Source organism: Embiotoca jacksoni, unplaced genomic scaffold (assembly GCF_022577435.1).
Source record: "Embiotoca jacksoni isolate LCO1_2020_lvr unplaced genomic scaffold, fEmbJac1.0.p SCAF_12, whole genome shotgun sequence".
NCBI classification, from domain to species: domain Eukaryota; kingdom Metazoa; phylum Chordata; class Actinopteri; family Embiotocidae; genus Embiotoca; species Embiotoca jacksoni.
The window spans coordinates 9,388,797-9,410,362 of record NW_027185252.1 but is presented as its reverse complement, the minus strand read 5'-3'; the positions used below and the strand labels follow the sequence as shown (position 1 = coordinate 9,410,362).

Here is a 21,566-nt window from a genome sequence, read left to right as displayed (position 1 = left end):
AGATTTGGAAATATTGAAACCACAGATGTTCATAATAATGCTTCTTCAGTTGTTTTGTGTCTGCAAATCATTTTGAACTGCTAGTTGCATTGTACTGAATAGCTCTTTGCATTTGACCAGCTTTTTTGGGGGGGTATTTTCCATGGTATGTTTGTATTTCCCATGTTGTGTTCATGCTTCCACTCCGTGTGCTTTGTGTAGAAACCACAGATCTCCTCTCTTCAGTGTTATTACCAAAGCTCGGAGTCCGCCATTGTGGTCAATCGAAACACACCCGCGGTTTGTTTTTCCACTTCCTGTTTGTGACCAGTGTGCAGGGTTTCCTTGCAATCAGTGCTGCGGCAGGAGAGGTGGGGGGGCGCGGGGAGGGAGGGGGGGGGGGGGGGGGGAATCAATACTTTCAATGTAATGTGTGGCCAATGGAATAAGGGAATGATTCATGTAGAGATGGCTACTCCCTGAATCAGATGGGATTTGTGTTTGGTGGCCGGATGAATGAAAGGGAAGGAGGTGTGGCGGCACAGCGACCCAGAGCAGTAAGAACTATAAAAGGTTAAAAAAGTGTGCTTTGCTGCTGTTGAGCGTGGCACCAGTTCTCTCCTCTTCCCGCTGTCCCTCTTCTCTCTTTTCATCTCTCCAACACACCATGCTCTCTGACTGTCCCGCTTAATCTTAGCGCTGTAGTATTATGAGACTAAAGACCGACCGGACAGACACACACACACACACACACACACGCACACACACACACACACACACACACACACACACTAGGAGTTTAGCAGGTTGTGGACCACCAGCCAGAAACAGCATATGTCTCTTTCCCCTCCAGATTAGTGAGAGCATGTTAATATTACGATACAGTGATAGAGGAGGGGATGGGAGCAAGGAGTACAGAGGGGTGGGAGATGAAAGGTAGAGGGAGAGTGTAAGAGCCTGGCAGACAGATTCAGAGGGAAGCACGAGGCAAGAGGAACGAGAGCAAGTCGGCGAGGGAAGGAGGGAGAGAGCAAGTCTTGGAAAGGGACAGAAAGATGGAAGTGTGGAGGCGGGAAAGAGCGAGAGAAGCGAGGACATAACAACCATAGAAAAATGTGTGTGTGTGTGTGTGTGTGTGTGTGTTTGCTTTATTGCAGTGGCCCCACCTACCCCTCCATCCTGTTAAGGAGGCACAGTCCTAAGGAGGAGGGGTAGGATGGTAGGATCCCCTCCCTCAGCCACCGACACACACACACACTCTCTCTGTGGCTCATACACACACTCTGCTCTGTGAGGGAGCAGTCGCTGAAGAGCTCTGGATAGACCATGCAAGGTTCTGCAGGTGTCCCACCCTTCTCTCATGACATGGATGCTTTAGGAGGTACAATATGATTTGGTTTCTTTCTCCTTTCTGCCTCTTTTAGGCAATTCTTATTCAGTTTTCTTTGGTTTTCTTTTTGCTCTTCTTCGGTTGCACATTTCCTCTCCATGTTTCAGAGTAATCCGCGAGCCTCTGCTGCTAATGTGTGTCTGTGTGTGTGTGTGTGTGTGTGTTTGTGTAAGATTGCATGTGCGTTTGTGTGAGACTGAATGTGTGCTTGTAGGGTTGTTTACAAGCTCTACTGTAGCCGCAGGTCGGACAACTTTAGCAGAGTGGATCCTGTTAGCAAAATGTGTTTCATCTTGATTTGATTTTATTATCCTGTAATGCATTTTTCAAAAAAAAAAAAAAAAAAAAAAAATGTATAAGGGTCATGGCTTTGGCTGCTTGTTGCATTATTTAGGCTTGGGTTTTATTATTTTTACTGGCACTCAACTCTTCTGGGTGGAGGGAGACAAAGCGCATTATGTATGCCCTGTGTACACCCTGTATATGCGTATTCATGATGTTTGGGTTGAGGCTTTGAGTCAAATCAAGTCTAGGAGAAATAAATGGCAGCGAGAATTGTGTCTTGGTTGCTATAAGGATGATGGAGACTGAAGGAGTTGGACATGAGTAGAGTGAATTTTGGGAGTTGCTTTAGTTGAATAGTGGATTTCACATTAAACTGTATTCTTTGCACTGTAATATAATAATAATAATTGAAAAAAACTAAGTTAAGTTGTGCAGTGCTGCACATGTTTTGTAGTTTCATCAAAAAGTAGATTTGAGTTTCATATCAAGACTTAATTGGTCAAAGGCCAAACCCAATTATATGCCTTGTTGGAGAGAAATAAGTGTGATTGCAGTAAAACTGGCTAATAATCCGACAACGTTCAGTGTGTGTGTGTGTGTGTGTGTGTGTGTGTGTGTGTGTGTGTGTGTGTGTGTGTGTGTGACAGAGCGAGGGAAGGAGCACATGTCTTGCATGTAGCGTGGTGAACTGGCAGACACCCATTACACCCCTCTTCTGTTCATGCAAGACATGGAGGTACAGTCAGATTTCACTCTCATCTCTTATATACTTTAATAAATAAGGATTATCACTGCACATTTTATTTCTACATTTAGCGGAATATTGGATTCATATTTGTTCTAATTCTATTAATTTTAACATCTTCCATGCCATTTGAAATATTGAGTTTTAGCAAGATTTTAATAGGATGACTAAGATAAAAATGCTCGTAATACTTTGCTGAGGTTTTGTCCAACCAGTAGTTTGAGAATTTGAATGAATAACACATTCGTCTCACTTTTTTAGGTCGTGTTTGTTTGTTTTGGACGCAATGATGATCGTACACTCTGTAAATGAGCATTTTTAACAATATTGCAGGACAGCCCGACTCGTATAGTCAGTGCTTTTCAAAATTGATCCAGGTGAGGTCATTTCATCGCTGTTTGCATATCAAATTGGGGGCCATTTGTTCAAACAGACTTGACAAATAACCTCCAAATCCGTCCTGCAAATCTGTCGTTTCCATATCTCCCCCTCATCCCTTTCTCTTGCTCATCCTTTAGGTTAAGGATGCGCTCTCCCCCCTTTTTTTAGGGCTCGTATTGACCTGTTAATAGTATTATCCACAGAGCGTGTGGCAGGGCCAGGGTCACATCCCTCTAGGGTTTGGATGGTCAGCCCTCTGGCCACTGTTTGGTCAGAGAATGGCCAATAGGACCAAAGCTGTGGTCATCCTTCAATCTAGCTCCTTTCAAGGCAGAGGTCACACGAGTCAAAGGGTAATAAGTTTAACCCCTCGGGGGTGAAGAGTCAGAGGTCACAAACAAGGCTATAGGGAGAAGGTTTGTATCATCAATCAGTGGCACTCCTGGTTATATCTGTGCATATTGATGACATGCTCGTTGCTGCCAATCTCATTTGCATGGCTTGCTGAGCACAAAGAGCCACCATTATAATCATATAAACGTGAACAAAAACTAAATTTGGATGGTGAATAGGTCATGTAGTGTAGTGATGTTTTTATTACGGCTTTAGCTTACAAAATAATGCTTTCAAAGTTTTGTGTAATTTTTTTATCTTCATGGAAATCTCAACGATACAATAGATTGTTTTCTCAATATTCAATATTTTCAACCACGAATGTACCAAGTTATCCAAAATGTTGATTATCTTATGTGTTCGTAGTTGTTCTGTGTTACACCTTTAATACTGAGCTACACTGACCGCTGAAAGAAAGGCCTATTTCAATATTTTGTTGCGTTTTTCCTGTTGGAACGATCTTGAATGATCATCGGTTTATTTGAAGGGGTGTGGTCTTTTAGTGCACATCCCCATTTCCCCCTCCCAGTGTGCATTGTCACAGCCTCACATGTAAGTGCTCAGCGATGACTGGGGATGCTGTTGAAATAATGTCCCTCAATGGTAGGGTGACAATTTTGTAAATTCTCTCTGCGGCAGATGAGCAAGTGTATCCCTCCATGTATATGTGAAATGGTGCTGTGCTGATGTTTCAGCATCTCTCAGAGGTCTCCTCTCCCTGGCTGATGTTAGCGATGTGTCAGCATTGAGCTAGGCCTGCCTCCTAGGCTGCTGGGGCCGTGGTGGCGACCAGCCCAGCCTGGCCAAAAGCCAGACCAGACATGCCTTGGCACCCGACAACAGAGACGTGACAGGATCAAGAATTGGTGGAAATTACGCTCGTACAGTAATGCAGTACCGTTGATCCGTAGACGAACAAAGTATAGAATAATTTGAAGATTAAAGATATTTTTCCATGTGTTTTTTTTTTTTTTCCTTTTCTTTCAACAGTGTGTCTCGATGTGAGAAAAAAAAAAAAGATGGGTGAGAAGGCTGGGGATGAAAGAGGACACGCAACACAGATCCCAGGTCAGACTCCGAACCAAGACGTCGTGGTCACACGGTACGTCCCTTTGCAATATGAGCCACTAGAGCTGGCCCGATGTATTGCTCTACCCCACATGCACATCACATATATGGGTTGTGTGAGCACACTATAGGATGTGTGCATGCCATTAAGTGTGTGAATAAGAGAGATGTACATGTTGCTCAGTCAGCTTTTGCACAGACAGAGGCCATCAATCACAAATGCACGGTGAGCTGCATTGCTCTTTTGCTGGTCCCTCAAGTCCTCTCTCTGGGCTGGAATTACACAGCACTTTACCTGCAACACTGCATTTTTCTGGACTTTGTCTTAACCCTGCATCATAACTCCTGCAACACATTTGTGCGGTGCCACGTCTTTTTAAACTACGGCAAGGGGTGCAAATGTATGGCATAATTTGTTACGTTTTATGCAGCTCTTACAGTCGCATACACTGTTTCTAACGGGTTATGATTTAGTACACGCCGTACTCCGTGCACAAAGTGAAGTCTGTCATGTTCGCGGTTTCCATATTGCCTTAAAATAACTATATTAAATGCAAATACAAAATAAAAGAACGAGGAGGCCGCTTCATGTGTTTGCACTGTAACGTCACTCTTTTGCAGATACTGTAAGCCGTCTGAATTACAGCGCATGTTACTGAGGTCTTACCATCGCTGTAACTACTGCAGGCCTTTATTAGCCTCATAACAATACTCCTGCTTGACATCTTGTTTCCCTGCATGAACCCGCTGGCAGTTGCTAAAGAGCTCTATAGGCGCCTGACTCCCATAACAACGACTCGTTATTTTTGTTCTTATCTTTGAACAATATTATCGATATGCACATTCTTCTTTGCCCTTTATCACAGGTATACGTTTTTCAAGACCTTTCAAGATTCTTTCGTAAGTTACATACTTTAACAATACATTTTATTTAACTAAGCAAATATGCCATTCAATTATTTATCGCTCTGTGGTATGGGCAAGAGGCAGCTGTCTTTAACAGATGAGCCTAAAGACCTTGGGTTTTGGATAAGAGAGGGGATACCGTTGGCTGTGGGCTCTTTGAACTTTGCAATATGGGTGCAGGTTTTGGAGAGTGCGTGTGATAAGCAGCAGGTGGACTGGTTATTGTTGTGATAAGAGCAAGTGATCGATCATGTGGTCAAGGTCTTGTCTTTGAGACATAGTTTGACCAGCTGAAAGGTTCACGTCACATTTATCCGTTGAACTTCAAAAGTAGCTGATTTACTCATGTGGAAAAAAGCATACCGTAAACAAGTATTTCTTAAATACGATTAAAAAAAAAGACTTCTCCACCTTCAGAAAACTATTCAGACAGGTTCAATATATTCTTTCTCTTTTCATTGTGAAAACAATCTTTTGATTTTATTTCAGCCACTTAAGATGTATAGAGTCAAGAGAAGCTGCAGTTAAATGTTTAACTGTATTATGCACAGGGAGAAGTGTCCGTTCAGACACCCAGTTTTTGTGTGTTTTCTCCAGATGGATGTAGAAAGAACCCTGCCGTCTGATGGGGTTTTCCTGAAATAATGCTGTGCCCCTGTTGTCAAGAAATGCTCTTTATAAAGGTCACATATAACTGCCTGCTTGTGATGTGGCCAATAAAACAGCCAATAACTGACTGTGAAACATTAACTTAATTAGAATGTTTTGTCAGGGGTTTTATTCTCAGGCTTGAAAAAAGGCATTTAAAGAAATACAACATAATCCTTCAGCTTCATTCATGAAACCCTGGAACTAAAAACTTAAGTAGCGACTTAACCAAAAAACCATAACTGAGTAGTTAAATTAAATTTAAAAAAAATACTTTGATAAGCACATGATTGAATGATGTTCTTTCTGTTTGTATTGCGGTCTGCAGGTTGTAAAGAATACATCCCCACAGTCTGAGGGCGTATTTCCAACTTCAGCTCATACAGAAGCAGAAGGTTTTCATTAGAGAAATCTCTCCTTTATGATCCAATCTGAAACATGACTCAACATTTTAATTGACATACACAGTGAGTAAGGTGGTGCAGTTTACAAGGAAGTCGATCATAAACATAGCTCAGATTTAACATCACATAATCACTGTACTTTATGAGTGGAGAATAATCATACAACAGGAATTGATTGTATTTAATTCATAGAAAGCTCACTGGGACCAGTCAGAACCGAGGGGTGATACTTTTTTTTTTTTTTTGGGGGGGGGGGGGGGGGGGTTAACTAAACATTCGATGGTCCCGGCTTAATGTTTTTTGACACGTTATTTGGGTGAGGAGACAAGTTGGTGAGATGGTAAGGTGTCATTTAGTGCCGCTACCTTCTGTTAAATCAAGGTTATGAACGGAGACCTTAAAATGACCAGAGGTCTATAACCGAATGCTCCCTGTGAAAAGGTTAGTCCTCCACTGGGCCTAAATCGACTCCGCGCTCATTTACATGAGACATAAATTCACATTTAAATGGCAGAAAATTGCTCGGGTGGCTGATACACTGGGGCATATGAAATCATAATTGTAGTCAGCCATGTGTGTGTGTGTGTGTGTGTGTGTGTGTGCGCGCGCGCATGTGTTTGTGTGCGTAGGGCGGGGGCTGATATGAGATTGAAGAGATGTGTGGAGGAATTATGCATCCAATAACTGAGATGGGATGTAAATATGGTCAGGACAGTCAGTAGTGTGATGTGCCACCGGTCCATTTCATGAGACTGCAGAGCAGAGGCTAAATGGCAGCCAGTCTCATCCCGAACGACTGGCAAATTAAAACATGCCTCCACTGTACTATGCAGAAGTGTTTTATCTGAAATTAAGTCACTCGTCGAAATGTGTTTGCCTACCAGCAGACTGTCGAGTGTATGTAAAATTAGAAGCGCTGCAGCTAACTATTTTAATAATTGATTAATGTGCTGATCATTCTCTCAATTAATCTTGTGGTTTATTAAAAGTGGTGATGCCTTCAAATATCTTGTTTTCATAGTACAACGGTCCAAAACCCAAAGATATTTATTTTAAAGTGATAAAACGGAGAAAAGCTGCAAATCCTCCCATTGGAATAGCTGGAACCTGAGAGCCTAAAAATGGCAAGAAAAAAAATATTAGTACAGTTGCCAAATTTTCTGTTGATGGACAAATCGATCGACCAATTTTTACTACTTTGAAATGGGTAAAAATGGATATAATTATTTGACAGCAACCACTGAGGGAAATTTATCCTGAGACTGATCAATGAAACAATGATAAATTATATATTTTTGTTTAATGAGACGCACATTCGACCTCTTTTATGTTCAGAGTATTGTCATGGCTTAAATGGCTGCGCACTAGATGAAACCACCCTCCGATTCTGTGAAGCTGTTGCAGTATGATGCCTTTTATTCTGCCAGACCTTGTTGTGCCCCCCTCCTCGTCCCACGATGTCCCTCTTTCCCTCCATTTCTTGGTGCAGTTTTTTTGTTCTTTCACCTCTCCAGAAGGGTTCCTAACGGAACGGCTGGGGCAAATACACATGTCACATCAGTTCATGGAGATCCCAATTGTTTTTAGGCAATGTGCAACTCTAAGAGGTCTATGGGATGCCTGTGTCACTCAGCATGGCTTCGTATACGCAAGTGCAATCCCACATCATGTCACACAGCTCTTGCACACCATGCTGCATATGCACTCACATTTAGTGACTCATATTGAACATGTATGGCAGCATTTCGCTGTCACTTGCTATCCGAATGTCCCCACATTCAGCCCAAACTAGACCATCAACAAACAGTACAATATAGCTCACCAGGAGGCCCCTTACAGACCTGTTTCATAATTTGAGCTGCTCTGTCTATTGTATCGGGCCCCTTTGATAAATTTACCTCCAACTGATACAATGCGTCAGTCTTTTTGTTAGAGGAGGACAATTGCTTGTACGGTGAAGGTCCAGGACATTAATGAAGTGATAATGCAAACACATTGGCTGCAGGGCACAGAGGTTGTTTTTTGTTCTTAACATTAGATGACAGCTAACGGAGCAGACAACACTGTGAAAGGCTGGAGAATAACGTTCATATGGTGATATCAGTATTTTATTGTTCGGTGCTGTATTTGAAAGTCAGTAAAGCAGAAAATGAATCTGTTGAAAACGGAATTTGAATTAGTATTGATGAGTCATAGTCAAACAATGACTTGTGGTTTGAGCAGTTGTCAGTGTAAGACCAGTAATGGGCGGCAGGATCTTGACCCAACAAAAGGCTAATCTGCATTGTATCTCCTCACCTAAAAATGGCCATAAATGTAAAAAGAAAAGAAAAAAGGAGACAAATTGAAACTTTGAAAGTTTTAAAAGACTTTTAAAATAATTACTTATTTTGTGAGGACTTGTTTCCTTGTAGTCATAGTAGCTCAGTGACACTATTCAGGGGTCACCAGTATCAGTTTAGATTTAGCATTTCTTTAGTTTTTTTCTCACTCCCCTCTCAGTGCTTTGCCCCTTCTGCTCTTTATTTTCAAGTTTAACCACCCATCAGAGCTCCGAGACGCCCTTGATCCAGTCCTCAGGTGCAGGCAAAGAGGGAAATACAACATAGGATAAATTATCTTGAGTCAGTAAACTTAAAAAAAAAAAAAAAAAAAAAAAAAAAAATATATATATATATATATATATATATATATATATCCATAGCAACTTTTATTGAAACCTTCGAATACAGGTGTTTTGCTGTTAACCGATAGTATATGTTTTCTTCTGAAAATGAATTTAAGTGGATTACAAGCACTATTGTTTGTTAACCTGGACAGCCTGAAAATATTTGAATGAAAAGGCAGTGCTTACTGGTAATGAGATCTTTTTTTTAAATTTAGGAACTTGATGTCAGATGATAAGAATTATCTTATATTCTTTGTTAATAGCAGTATTGCATGATTTTATGCTAAACTGTTGGGGGACAGGTTGGGGGGCCTCATGATGTTGGGACAGATGGCATTTAGCTCTAGCTGTGCCGAGCTCAGTGGGACCCGAAGCTTAAGAGGTTAGGCCTGTCAAAACCACTCTGTTCATTCACTGCCTAACAAAGTGTGGACTGTCAGCCTGTTCCGTTTAATAAACTTAAGATTTTTCTTTTGTCAACGCCTGAGCAACACTTTGCAACTCGGTGACCTGAATATCCCAACATACATTCAAACGCTCAAAGGAAAAGATAGCACCTCTGGTAAAAGACTGACCAAAAGGTGTGGATATAGGCCTGGTTTGCTCAGTTAAACTGCAGGAGCTGATAGGGTATTGTTACTTAAACATAATAAGGTTGGGCCAAAAGGCTTTTCTGCATCATGTATGCATAAGCATGACAAATATTTGGACATACTATATGTAAAATGATGTGTTTCATTTTGATCCAGCATTAAGTGAGTGTCAAAAACACCTTAACAGTGAAAAAGTATTACGCGTATCTCATATTTTCATACAACATAGGCGTCAAATCTTTGCATAAATCTTTTTTTCTTGCGTTCTGTCTGTTATAAGATATTATACAGTATGTACAGTGTTAATGTAGGCAGGAATCATTGGAAAAGAAAAGCAGATTAGCATTGAACTGGGGTTGTTGCAGTTACATGGTCTTAACCTCTCAGCCACCAGAAATCTCCATATTCTGTACTTTTGCTCCACACTTTGAACCAAGTCACTCTAAAATGTAACATTTTCAAAGCGTCACACTTCACCACAAGAGGGAGACATACTGTAATATGCAGAGTAATTCTCCACCGCACTGTACATCTGCCCCACTGAACTACACTGCTAATCTGCACTCAGTGCCCTGAAGCACAACAAATGCTTGAATTTATCAGAATACCCTGAACCCATGTGATCATGGAGAATTTTTTTGGAGTAAATATGTTTAATGTTGTCATCTCGTTCTCCCCTCTCCCCCATCTCTCAATTTGTTTCAGTGTTTGTTGGGGTTAGAGGATGAGGGCTGGTGAGTGGTGACCTGAGTGAGAGGCCTGGCTGACATCTGACCTCTAACTGGGTGTACGGCTGACCCTGGAGGATACGGCTCAACAATGGGAGGCACGTGCCTTGGCCTAGTCTCCATGGTAACACAAGGCCTTTTAGGAAATGGTGGGGAGGGGGTCAAAGCTCGGGCTTTATTCTGATCGGTGTTAGCCATCTGCTGCCAATTGACTCTTATAGATACAACACATACCCACCACAGAACAGCCAGAGAGGCAGGGCACGAGTGAGCAATCTAAGGGTTGACTGGGTAATCTCTGCAGGCAACTGTGATGGTGCTTTATATTCTCACAATCACCTGGAGAGATTCTGCAGTTTGCCTAACATGCTGTAAAAAACTTGATAAATCAAACTCTTAAACTGTGTCATCTTTTCATCTTTATTGCTCATATCGCTGCTGTTAGACACGGTGAAGAATTCTTTGCCGTTGTTTGAGCAACACATTTTACTGTTCATGTTTTCTGCAGTGTGTTAGGAGGAGACATCATTGTTTACCAAAGGTTGACTCAGAAACTGTCTGTCTACCTGAACCTGTGATCAAAGTGGGTTTCACACTCTAACTTACGGTAATGATCATTGCACAATAGAAGAGATGTTGTCACGTGTCAGCTTTTCTTAACCTTTTTTTTTTCCTAACTGTTACAAGTCAAAACAGTTAGCGATTGGTGAAAAGAAGAAGAAGGGGGCGATCATTGACTGACAGTCCTGAATGAGGGCCAACAGGTGCAGTCCACCTGGATGAAAACATATTTCACACTTTTAGGCCTCTTTGATCCAGCGAGAGCTGCACACTCAGCACAGATAACCACAACCACCCCGATCCTACAACCACCACACACAGAGTAGTGCTCTTTAGATTGTGTGTAACGTAATATTTGGCACGTATGCATTTTTTTCCTCAGTACTTCTACCAATCCTCTAGTCTCTCACCAGAGTCCTTTCCCCTCTCTTGCCCCTCCTCCACCTCTGATTTTCCTGTCTCATCCCCTTCTCCTTATGTTCTGCTGTGTTTTGGTGAAATCTCAGCTGGCAACTGTGAGTCGTTCACTAGCTGCTCTCACAATGGCCTCTGGGATTATGCTAAACACAGCGCCTCGGCTGCTCTCCACATCGACCGGCGTCAACGACGCCCTTTGGAGCACACAGGAAAGAGATGGAGGACTCTCAATGAAGATGTCACTGCAATTACACAAGCACATTTCACAGACACCCTCTCTGTCTGCTCTTCCTTCTCTCACATCCCCCTTCCCTACTTTTTTTTTTTAAATTTCTTTTCGACAGTCTTTTGAAGTGCAGCCTCATCTCTTGCAGCTCTTTCATAATGCATGCCCATTTTGAATTTGCATGAATTCACTTTCCAGATGCTTCTGCTGCCATCTTGACTTACGATGATGTGTACTGTACAGTATTGGCTATTGTATTATCATAGGATGAAAAGAATAGTAATGTTAGGGTTATTTTTGAATCATCACTCGGGACGTATTGCAGAAACCCCAAACTGTTTTGAAAATGACTCGGCTTCGATTGTCCCTGCACTGATGTGGGAGCGAAGGAAGAACTTTCTGATGTGGATGATACTGCATCAGGAACTGATTGGCTGATGCTCAATTGTCAACAGTACCTGATGCATTACCTTCAGCATTGAAAGAAGCGTCACAAAGGGCCGGCTCCTTTTTATCCCCAGAAAAATGTGATTCAGTGGTGCGTTAGACCAAAGTGTAGTTTTGTGTTTTTTTGTTAGGGCTGTTAAATGGGGTTGATAAACTGATTCTTAGTAACTTGCTGTACACACTAGCCACATGTTTACTCCAGAATGTGTGTGTGTGTGTGTGTGTGTGTGTGTGCGTGTGTGCGTGCGCGTGCGCGTGTGCGTGTGTGCATGCACATGTATATTAGTCACCATTGTATGCTGGGGGATTAGGTAATAATGTTCCCTGAGATGTTGTGAAACTCAGAGCAGTACTTATGTTAAACTGAGGTCCGCTCTATCACTCTGACACTTAAATGTATGTTTGTACTATCTGGTGTGTCATGTTCCCCTCTCGTTCAGTGAAGTCCAAATGGGACACCTGGGTCATTTGAGGTTGTACATTCGCTCATTTTTCTCACAGGGTACCTTTTTGTTTTTTTCACCAATACTGTTTCAGTGCATGTGTGCTTGACATCAGTTAGACCAATGCTTTTGTAACATCAGTGTGAGGAGGATCGTCTGCTTTGAATTGAGTAACATACGTGTGGAGACTTTCTCACACCTAGAAATGCAGCGACAGGGACACACCCACCTCAGCCTCGCTTCTGCGATTTGCAAGAGCAACTGTATAATTTGGTTCCAGTGAGGAATAGGACCAAAGGGAACGTTCTTTCATGCACTCTTTCATCTCTTAGATAAACTTTTCTATTTATGTCTTTGATTAGTCAAGTGCTTTATCTCATTATCTCTGCCTTTTTGTGCACGTGTGGAATAGCTTGCCAAGAAAAATAAACTTTTAGCAAAGAGTAAACCCTATTGCAGTTTTTATTTTTCATTTGTTTGTAAAGTTATGTTCTTGCACATTTTATAGTGTGTAGATTAATTCAGTGATCTCATGCGCAAAGACATGAATATCACTACAGTTAAGAACTTGGTTCTCATATTTACCGTTTTATTCCACTTAACCCGATGAAGTGAAATACTGACATTAAAGATGAAACACTGGATTGTCATCTTAAAGGAGAAGACAATGAAAAATAATTTGCAGATATTGCACCATGCAGAATCTGCTGTTCTCTTGTCCACGCCCTCTGAGGAGAGGTCAGAAGGTCAGCATTAAAGCAGGTGGTGTCAAGTCCATTTCAATCCACTCATATCAGCAAGCTGCTGGCACACACACATGCATACACACACAAACACACAATCACTCGCTGTCTCTTCACCCCTGGGAAATCCAGCAAACCATGCCAATTCCAGCAGATGTTCCTGAAGCGCAGGCATCTTGTAAACACTATGACATGTATTAGAGGCTAATGTAGTGGTTGCTGACAGAGGTCTTCAACACAAGATTTGATTTTACCACCTGCTGCTCACACATACTGTACACAACATAGGCACTGAGGTCTCACAGGACGACAGGGTCTGCACGTGACAATCCCAAAACTTACCGAGGTTTGTTCCTTAAATAAAACACAGAAAGGGTGCAGGACCATACAAATACGAAAAGAGGGCAATACTGCTCCAAACTCCCACTGAGAGTGTTACAAAACAGTGTGATCCAATAACAAGATTTTATTAAACTTTGACTGAATCATCTATTTGTGCTTGAAGTGTAAAACAAAATAAGTGCCAGAACTCCCTTTATTCCCAGGTTGTTGTATCAGCAAATCTTTAAGTATTACCTTCTGAATTTTGACAGTAAATAAAAGTGATGAGGAGATGCTGCTGATGTTCACAGCGGACAGTAATTTAATCGAGGGTACAAACTATTGATTTTACTTAAAACCTAATAGTATAGTATATGGCTGAACTGTGTATGAAAAAAATGTTTTAATTTGAAATGCATACAGGAAGTCGCGCATCCGGCCTCAGCCAACCATAAGGGGAAACAATTAGGCTGTATCTGTATATTTGTTTTGTAGTATTAATTCAGGAATTAGTAGACAGGAAAAATGACACTGTTGTTCATGATGAATAGGATGTTCACATACTTACAGAAAGTTTCGAGGTTAAACTGGATTGTTTTTATTGATGCTAACATTACATCAACAGGCTTTTAGCTGCTAACGTTGGTGTGTTGCTCCCGGCCAGCATTTACTGCTGTTTTGGTAGGATTTGACTTTTGCAGCTGTCCATCTGACTCTGTGTATGTTGTTTTTATGCCCTTTTAGAGCCAGGCCAACATTTTTGTAAGGATAAAGTAACTTTACTTTGACAAGCCGGTGACGGAGAAAAACTAAAAACAGACAGCGACAACCGGAAGAGGTCAGCTGCAAGTAATGTCCTCTGTGCAATGTAGTTTATTTAGGGCCATGATGAATCAAACCAGATAACCTAATATGAAAAGGGCAGAAAAGAGTCGCTGCAGCTTCTCAGAAGTGCTGGTACGCAAGAAAAAAGTCATGGCACACAAAAGAGTAAAATGTACAAGTGCTGGCACTGCTTACTGGTGAATACTGACTCACGTCGAGCACTTTTATCACGTGAATAAATTATACGTTCAGGATCTACTGCTTGTGACCCCAAAAGCAGAAATACACCGATAACCTTACTGTGATTAGTTTTTTTTCCCATACTAATTACACTACTTTGCCTGTGAATGTGCAGTAAAAGTATTAGTTTTATGTTAATTATAAAACATTTTTAATGACTTATATTCACATTTTTCTGATATGACCATTTCCCCTCACTATTTGTCAGTCTATAGAGGGAGCCACTGTAACCTGCTGATCTACTGCAGCCGGTGAGAGAAAACCCCGGAGCTCAACCTGCCCGGTACACCCCCCCTCTCCTCCCCCCCCAGTATGTCATACAGTACGAACCGCATGGTCATCACAAGTGCTGCCTGCACTCCTCCAAACATCTGACATCCACGGCACCATTTGCACGATAACAAGCCAGCCTGCTTCGTGCAGAGTCGGATCTGCAACCAACTCAGAAACCGGAGACGTTTTCTTCAGCACGAGCAGGAGAGTTTGGGTATCCGCAGGTAATTGCAGGTATGTCGCCACGGGATGACAAAGCAAATGCATTCAAGCGTTTTATATGGCAATGAAAAGAAAAGCTGTGAGTGTTAAAAACAAGTGGGGATAAATCTGCAGTGTCACTTCTTTCTGTTGTCGTTCGCTTGTCAGTAACAAGTGTCTGTGTCTTAAAGCGAGGCTGTGATGAACAAAGCAGTATCAAGGAAAAGCACATATCGTTAACATGTGATTAGGCAGCTTGTTAAGTTGGACGTGTGTTGTGCAGACACATAATTTTAATCAACATGAGCTGTGCATGGCTGATTAACGCGTTCATTTTCCTGGCACTGACTGGCACACGAGGACATGTTTACGCACGATCTTTACGCGTATTACGCACTAATCCTTTTGGAGAAAAACAGCAGAAAAACACTTCACTTGGTTGAAGTCGCAGATTTACCTGGAGCGGTGCCAACATAAACATCACGCCAGCAGCGGGAGATGTTGGGACTCGTTAAGCAATGCCATCAATGATGTAATAACTGGTATTAAAACTTGTAGGCTTGTCAAGCAAAAATGATCTTGCACGCTCTATTCACTTGGTCCCACTGCATCTCGTTACAGTGCTTCTCCGACGCTTGGTCGACATGCTGGGGATCTGCGTGTGTCTTTGTGCGGTTTTCACACATGTTCTCTCTCAGGAGGCTGAAGAGCCCATCTCCTACACAGTGAGTGAGCCATTCCTTACCAGTTTGTGTGTAACACAAACCAGCATGTTCTTGATGATATGTACTTGTATTTACTGACGCGCATTCATTTTATATTTACTACGTGCTACATTAAATAGAGTAAAATGTGTATGATCATTTGTCCTTCACAGTGCACTGAAGGGTATGAGTATGACAGAGTCAGGGAGCAGTGCAGAGGTGAGAAATGTCAAACTGCTCTGATCATTTTTGTAGCTTTCCATGCTTAACGAGTTTATTTTCCATTTATTTCCATGTAAGTAATTAGTACTATAAGTTGAGTTGTCCTTTTACCCAAATAAAATATTTCCTGTACAGGTAATGCCTTATCTAATGTCTTTCTTTTTCTTATCACTTTCTCTCTTCTCATACTGTTTTTCCTCTGTGTCAGATATTGATGAATGTGCCTTATTAAATGATGCCTGCAAAGGAGGAATGCAGTGTATCAACCACTTTGGTGGTTACCTCTGCCTTCCCAAAAGCGCCGTCATCTATATTAGTAAGGAGGGCGAGCAGGTGCCGCTGCCGGACCCTGTCCCTCCTGTCGCTACTGACGTCCTACCAAACCAGCCTCAGCCCCCGCGGGTGTTTTCAGGCGGGCAGAGGCTCGCTCAGGGCAGCCGGCCCATCCGCTGTACACCCGGCTTCACTGCAGATGAGCAGAACCTCTGCAGAGGTAAGATCAGCAGACCAGAAACTTTTCCCTCTCCTCTATGTTGAAATGCAAGATTCATTTTTTTTGTACTGCTTTACACCAACACATGGTGTAAACACATGGTTATCTCAGGAATGGTGTTGACAAGCTCCTCAAGAGAGAAATTGGCCTCTGTCAGCAGGGTGAGAGGTGTGACCATGAAATAAGGAATGACTGCCACATTCCCTTCATGATACTTTTTTTTTTTTTTTTTTTTAAATCTTCCAGATTGAAGGTCTTTTTGAGGCAGATTACACCCTAAAAATGTGTTTGCAATTTGTCTCCCACTCTATTGACTGCTGTGTACTGCAGTATACTGACAGAGCTGTTGGTAGAGGTGTTTTTTTATGTCCTTGATATCAGTAGCATGCTTTTGTTGCACTTGGCCAGAAGCAGTGCTGCTGCCTAGAAGAATGTGTCTCTTGCAGAGCTATGTAGGTATTTGATAATTACTTGCTAACGACTTTAGAGGCTCAATAAGCAGAGCCCCAAAGGTGAACTGTTCATCCATCTGTCTGACAGTCATCAACAGCTAAACTATGCGTAGCTGCCAGATGTGTTGCAAGCTTCTCAGTTTTTCTCACTGTGATGTCATGTTTTCTAAACTCTTTGGTTGCTCGCAGCGTGATGTTTTTGGCCAGAGTTCAGCTTCTTTCTGAAATTCTTCTTGTTTTGGGTGGTAAAGTTCTCTGCTTCAGGGGAAAAAAAAAATCAAGCAGATCCTGTGATATTGTGGCAAGCTCTGTGCTCGCATACAGCCTTTACACCTACAGTAGATATTCCCTGGGCCTTGACGAAGTTGTGATTTTTGTAGCTGTGCAAGACTGTGTGGGTGTGATCTTGTGTTTGAGCGAGGCTCTTTGATCCCCTCAAATGGGGAGTGGATTAAAGTTTCATTCTTTGTCTCACTAACGCACAAACACACGATAATTGGTGCCCTTCATCACTGCTTCGTGCCACATGTCCATAGCCGTATCTGAGAGAAAGAATGTCTGATATCACCTGTAACCTCATACCTTCATGCATGTGTGGCTCTATAAATGAAATGTAAGGCAAAGTGCATCACTGTACAGTACAGAACATGTGCTCAGTGGTTGGGAACTCCTCTTGCCAGTAGGCAGAGGCATGTGGTGAGTGGCTGTGCGGTGAGGTTTGCGGTCACAGAGCTCCGGTGAAAGTAACAAATTTGATTTTACACCTGGGGCAAAGATATGTGTGCGGTGCTTTATGTGTTTCTCTGAATTGGAACCCAATTAGGTTTTATTGGAGTGTAAAACATGGCAGCATATCAGTTAAAGTAACCACATAAGCGAGCTGGCATGGGTATAATACTTATTCACTGGTGTGCTGTTTGAGTGCATGGGCTAAACAAAGATAGGCTGTTGCTGTCAGTGTTATTGCTTTGAAATGACTGCAGTTTTAACAGCGAGGCGTCTCGTGCTGTTAGGTGGGCGTATATATTTCTGCTGGTAGTGATATAATCTTTGTTTACATCAGTCTCTGGTTTCTCTGTCATTACCTTCAACTCGCTACAATGAGCCAATTGTTCTTGGACACAGAATTGTCTTCTTTTTTTTTTTTTTGCACCACAGTGGCTGTTCTGCACAGCTACGTATCTTGCTAGCAAAGGAATTCCCATTAACTTTCAATGGGGGAAACCTCAATGTATCAAATAGCGCTTACATCAAGCTCCTTCCCTGCTAACTCACCACTCTGTGGAGGAAACCTCGAGTGCAGAGTCAGGTAGGGCAAAGGGGAAGATGAAAGGCTGACACTGACTAAGTAACCGCAGAAGTGCCGGAGCACTGACCAAGCCAGGCAGCACCAACGTCATGGATTGTGCAGCTGCTGAGCTGTTTTGGTGTCTTATTGCTGAGTGTGTGGCGAATAGTAGAGAGATCAGCAACATGCGCTGCAAAAAAAAAAGCAGCCAAATTTCCACAGAACAATTTAAATTGTAAAAAAAAAAAATAGCTTCCTATGCAAAATCTCTTAAATGCACCCTTTTATGCTGATTAAAAGCAAAACAAACCACAAAATATATAATACACCTGATATTTTTCTTTTAATTGGAGCTTTAATATTCTTTCCACTGTGGATAACTATTTGCAAAGGAGCAATAAAGCCCTTTGGCCCTGAGTGGGAACGGGAGCCTAAGTGTGTGTGTGTTGTTGTAGTGACACACACTGCAGGGGAAGTTGGCGCCCTCTCTGCAACCACACAGAGAAACTATGAACCTTTACTGTATGTGTGACAGCTTAATGATGCCTCACATTTCCATGACCTCCACCCACCCTCCAAACACACACATACTCACTGTGTTTAGCGCCGCACGATGCTGACAAGTGGTTTGTTGTAGTCTTGTGTTTGCATATCAACTCTTCTTTTCAGCGGAGGTGAGATCACCTCCTGCAAGAAATGAAGGTTGTCCATCAGAAATCGTCCAATCAGTCAACAGATCTTGAGTAAAAGCGGAAAGCGCATTATTTTGTGATTCACAATTGCAGTTTAACAGAATTCGAGTGTACTTCCTCACATCTCGGACATACTAACTGCATGTTCAGTGACTTTAGGCATGTAGTGTTTGCCACAGATAATTACACTTTGTGGCTTCTGTTTTTCTTGAGTCTTGAGTTTACATACTTTAGCTGCAGCCTATTTATTTTTCATCTCTAAATTAGATACTCGTGCGCTGCAGTGTGGGACGTGACGGGACATGCCCCTCCTATTTACCTGTCTGGTTTCTTGAGGTCATGTAGGCCGTATTACCACCTACATGCCTGACTAATTTCTGCTCCGTCTGGACGCTCCTCACCTGCAGTGGCTGGAAATCTTTCTTAAAAATGTTCTGTTAAGGCCCTTAAGCCCTGTGTGACAGAGAACTTGTGTACTTTTCCAAACATAGCCGAGCACATGCAATAACATTTTTCCACACAGATGCAATGCACTTGGGAGGAATATCTCTGGAATGTCAGCGGTGGTTGTTTTTTCCGTGTGCTCCTATCTTTTGTGATGGTAGGAATTACTCACCACCTTGACAGATAAGCATCGGATCGATCCGCGAGGAGCAGGAATGCGGAGAGTGGAACAAGCGGGGAAAGCCCGGTTGCAAAGTACAACATGACACTGCCAGCAGGCTTCATGGTTTGACCTTTACAGTTAATTCTTTACAGTTCCACTTGTTGCTGTCTCATCCTGACATTTGCATCTGAGGAAACAAGCCCCAGTCTTCGTCGGTTTAAAAAGATGTGAGCGTGCGCTGCAAGTCATTTCAGCTTTTCGGGAAATTCCTTTAGATCTTATCCTGTTAGTGTTTGTTTTCCCCCAAACTCCCATCAAAGATAAGCAACACAGATTCGGAAATTGTTGTTGCTCAGAGGAGGAAGTCTTCAACACTGAGGTGAATATGATACAGGATACACCGGATGTGAAATTAAAACATTACACAGCAATTTTGTTGCTGGGTAGGAGGAAGCAGGATCAAACACAAAGCATTTGTTTGATGAAAACTGACCCATTTTGTTTAGGCTTCCTCAAACAAAAAGACACCTGAGGTCCCGGTTGAACCCTCGTATTACCAGCTAAGCTCCAGTCTTCCACCTGTTCTCACACTGATGATTTGCACTGCCCTTCACCGGTACGTGTTCACATGCAGTCGCCTCAGCGCCCTGTGATTTTACTGCCCAGCTCACTACACCTGTTACACTGCAGCTTCCGCTGGAATGACTAATGCTGCATTTTTGAGCCTTTGAATTGAAAATGCTTTCTAGGGTTGGTGCAGTTGGTCTGTGGGTTTTTGATATCAGAAACAGTTTGTTGTTGAGATAGAACAGTTGGGTGGATTGAAACGAAGAGCTGCCCTCAGACATCGTAACGATTGTAAGCTGTTAGCAGGCTGACGTTAGCATTTAGCTCAAAGCGTCACCGTGCATGGCTGTAGACTCTAAATGACCTGATTTTGTGTTGATCTATTTAATAATTTTCTCAATTCATACTAAAATAAGGATTACTTGCACGTTATGATGTATTTTCACAATTCAAAGTTCTTTAATGTAACATGTTCATAGTTCTGTCTGACATCTTACTCTATAAAGCGGGGGACAACGCTGATGTCAATTAGTTCTTGACAGATCAGTCAACTAGCTGATATTATCTAATCCCAGATATTAGTTTATCCAGATACTGATATATATATCTGTAAATATCTTGATCCAATACTAACAAGAAATGTCAGTGCAAAAATGACATTACATACGTTGTCCACCAGAGAGCACTGACAAATCAAACATTGTGTTTTCGCGTTGTCCGTCGATCCATCTGTCTGTATGTCGCATTCTCAGAAATGCCATGAGGAACATTATTCAAATTTGGCACAAACATTCACTTGGATTGAAGGATGAATTAATAAAATGTTGGAGGTCAAAGGTCACTCTAACCTCGCAAAACGCATTTGTGACCGTAGCTCAAGAATTCATATTCTAATTAAGAAAAAAATTATTCTGTGTCTGATAGGATAAAATGAAGAAACCAAAAGGTCAATGGTCAACCTCAATGTGACATCATAATGTTCTGTAAAAACCCTTCCGACCATTATTGAATGCCATAACTCGGGAACAGAAGAGGAGGTTGTGACCATATTTTCACAATTGATTTGACACTAAGTTGGTGACATTAATCTTCTCTGTACACCATGAAACTGTGGTGACTGTATAAATCTTCTATCTTGTCAGGTTGAAGATGTGTCTGAAGCATCCACGTTTGAGAACTACAGCAATATTTTCCTTAATAGAAAATCAACGCATTACATGGAGAACCAAAAATACATTTTACAGAATGCATTCCAGCGATCCTGTGTTTTAATGGGTATACCTGGTGACAGTATTTCATCAGCTTCCTCACCCCGCCAGCGAGGACTTGAGTGTCTTTCAGTCTCTGTGAATATAATCAAACCATCATGCCGGCAGGCCTCCTTTTGGCCCATGCAGTGTTGCTGTACAGCACGCTGTTATTGCTTGTGGTTTGCTACTGGCTCCTTGCTGCCATCACATCAACAATGGCAGAGGGGGAAGCAGCTTTGCCGTGCCTCCTCGGGGTAAGTGCTTAATGTTGTTGTTATTATTCTCCCCGAGGTCGGTGCCTGTCCAACAGCCAGCTGCTTCCTCCTCTGATGTGCTTACATGTGTTGATCTTTCCGTTTACCTCATGATGGAAAAGGACACAGGGCTGCTATAAATCACTATTTTG

General features: G+C 42.1%; 1 protein-coding gene across 1 annotated transcript in view; it reads left to right on the top strand.

Annotated features, from left to right (window-relative positions):
- Nucleotides 1-1,117: 1,117 nt before the first annotated feature.
- efemp1 (EGF containing fibulin extracellular matrix protein 1) overlaps nt 1,118-21,566 on the top strand; it is a 33,383-nt gene continuing 12,934 nt past the window's right edge. The window contains exons 1-7 of the mRNA XM_069144637.1: nt 1,118-1,360; nt 4,164-4,275; nt 10,166-10,312; nt 14,620-14,918; nt 15,507-15,610; nt 15,763-15,808; nt 16,020-16,304. Of these exons, the coding sequence (XP_069000738.1) occupies nt 15,530-15,610; nt 15,763-15,808; nt 16,020-16,304 (412 nt within the window). The 5' untranslated portion in view covers nt 1,118-1,360; nt 4,164-4,275; nt 10,166-10,312; nt 14,620-14,918; nt 15,507-15,529. The remainder of the gene's footprint in view (nt 1,361-4,163; nt 4,276-10,165; nt 10,313-14,619; nt 14,919-15,506; nt 15,611-15,762; nt 15,809-16,019; nt 16,305-21,566) is intronic.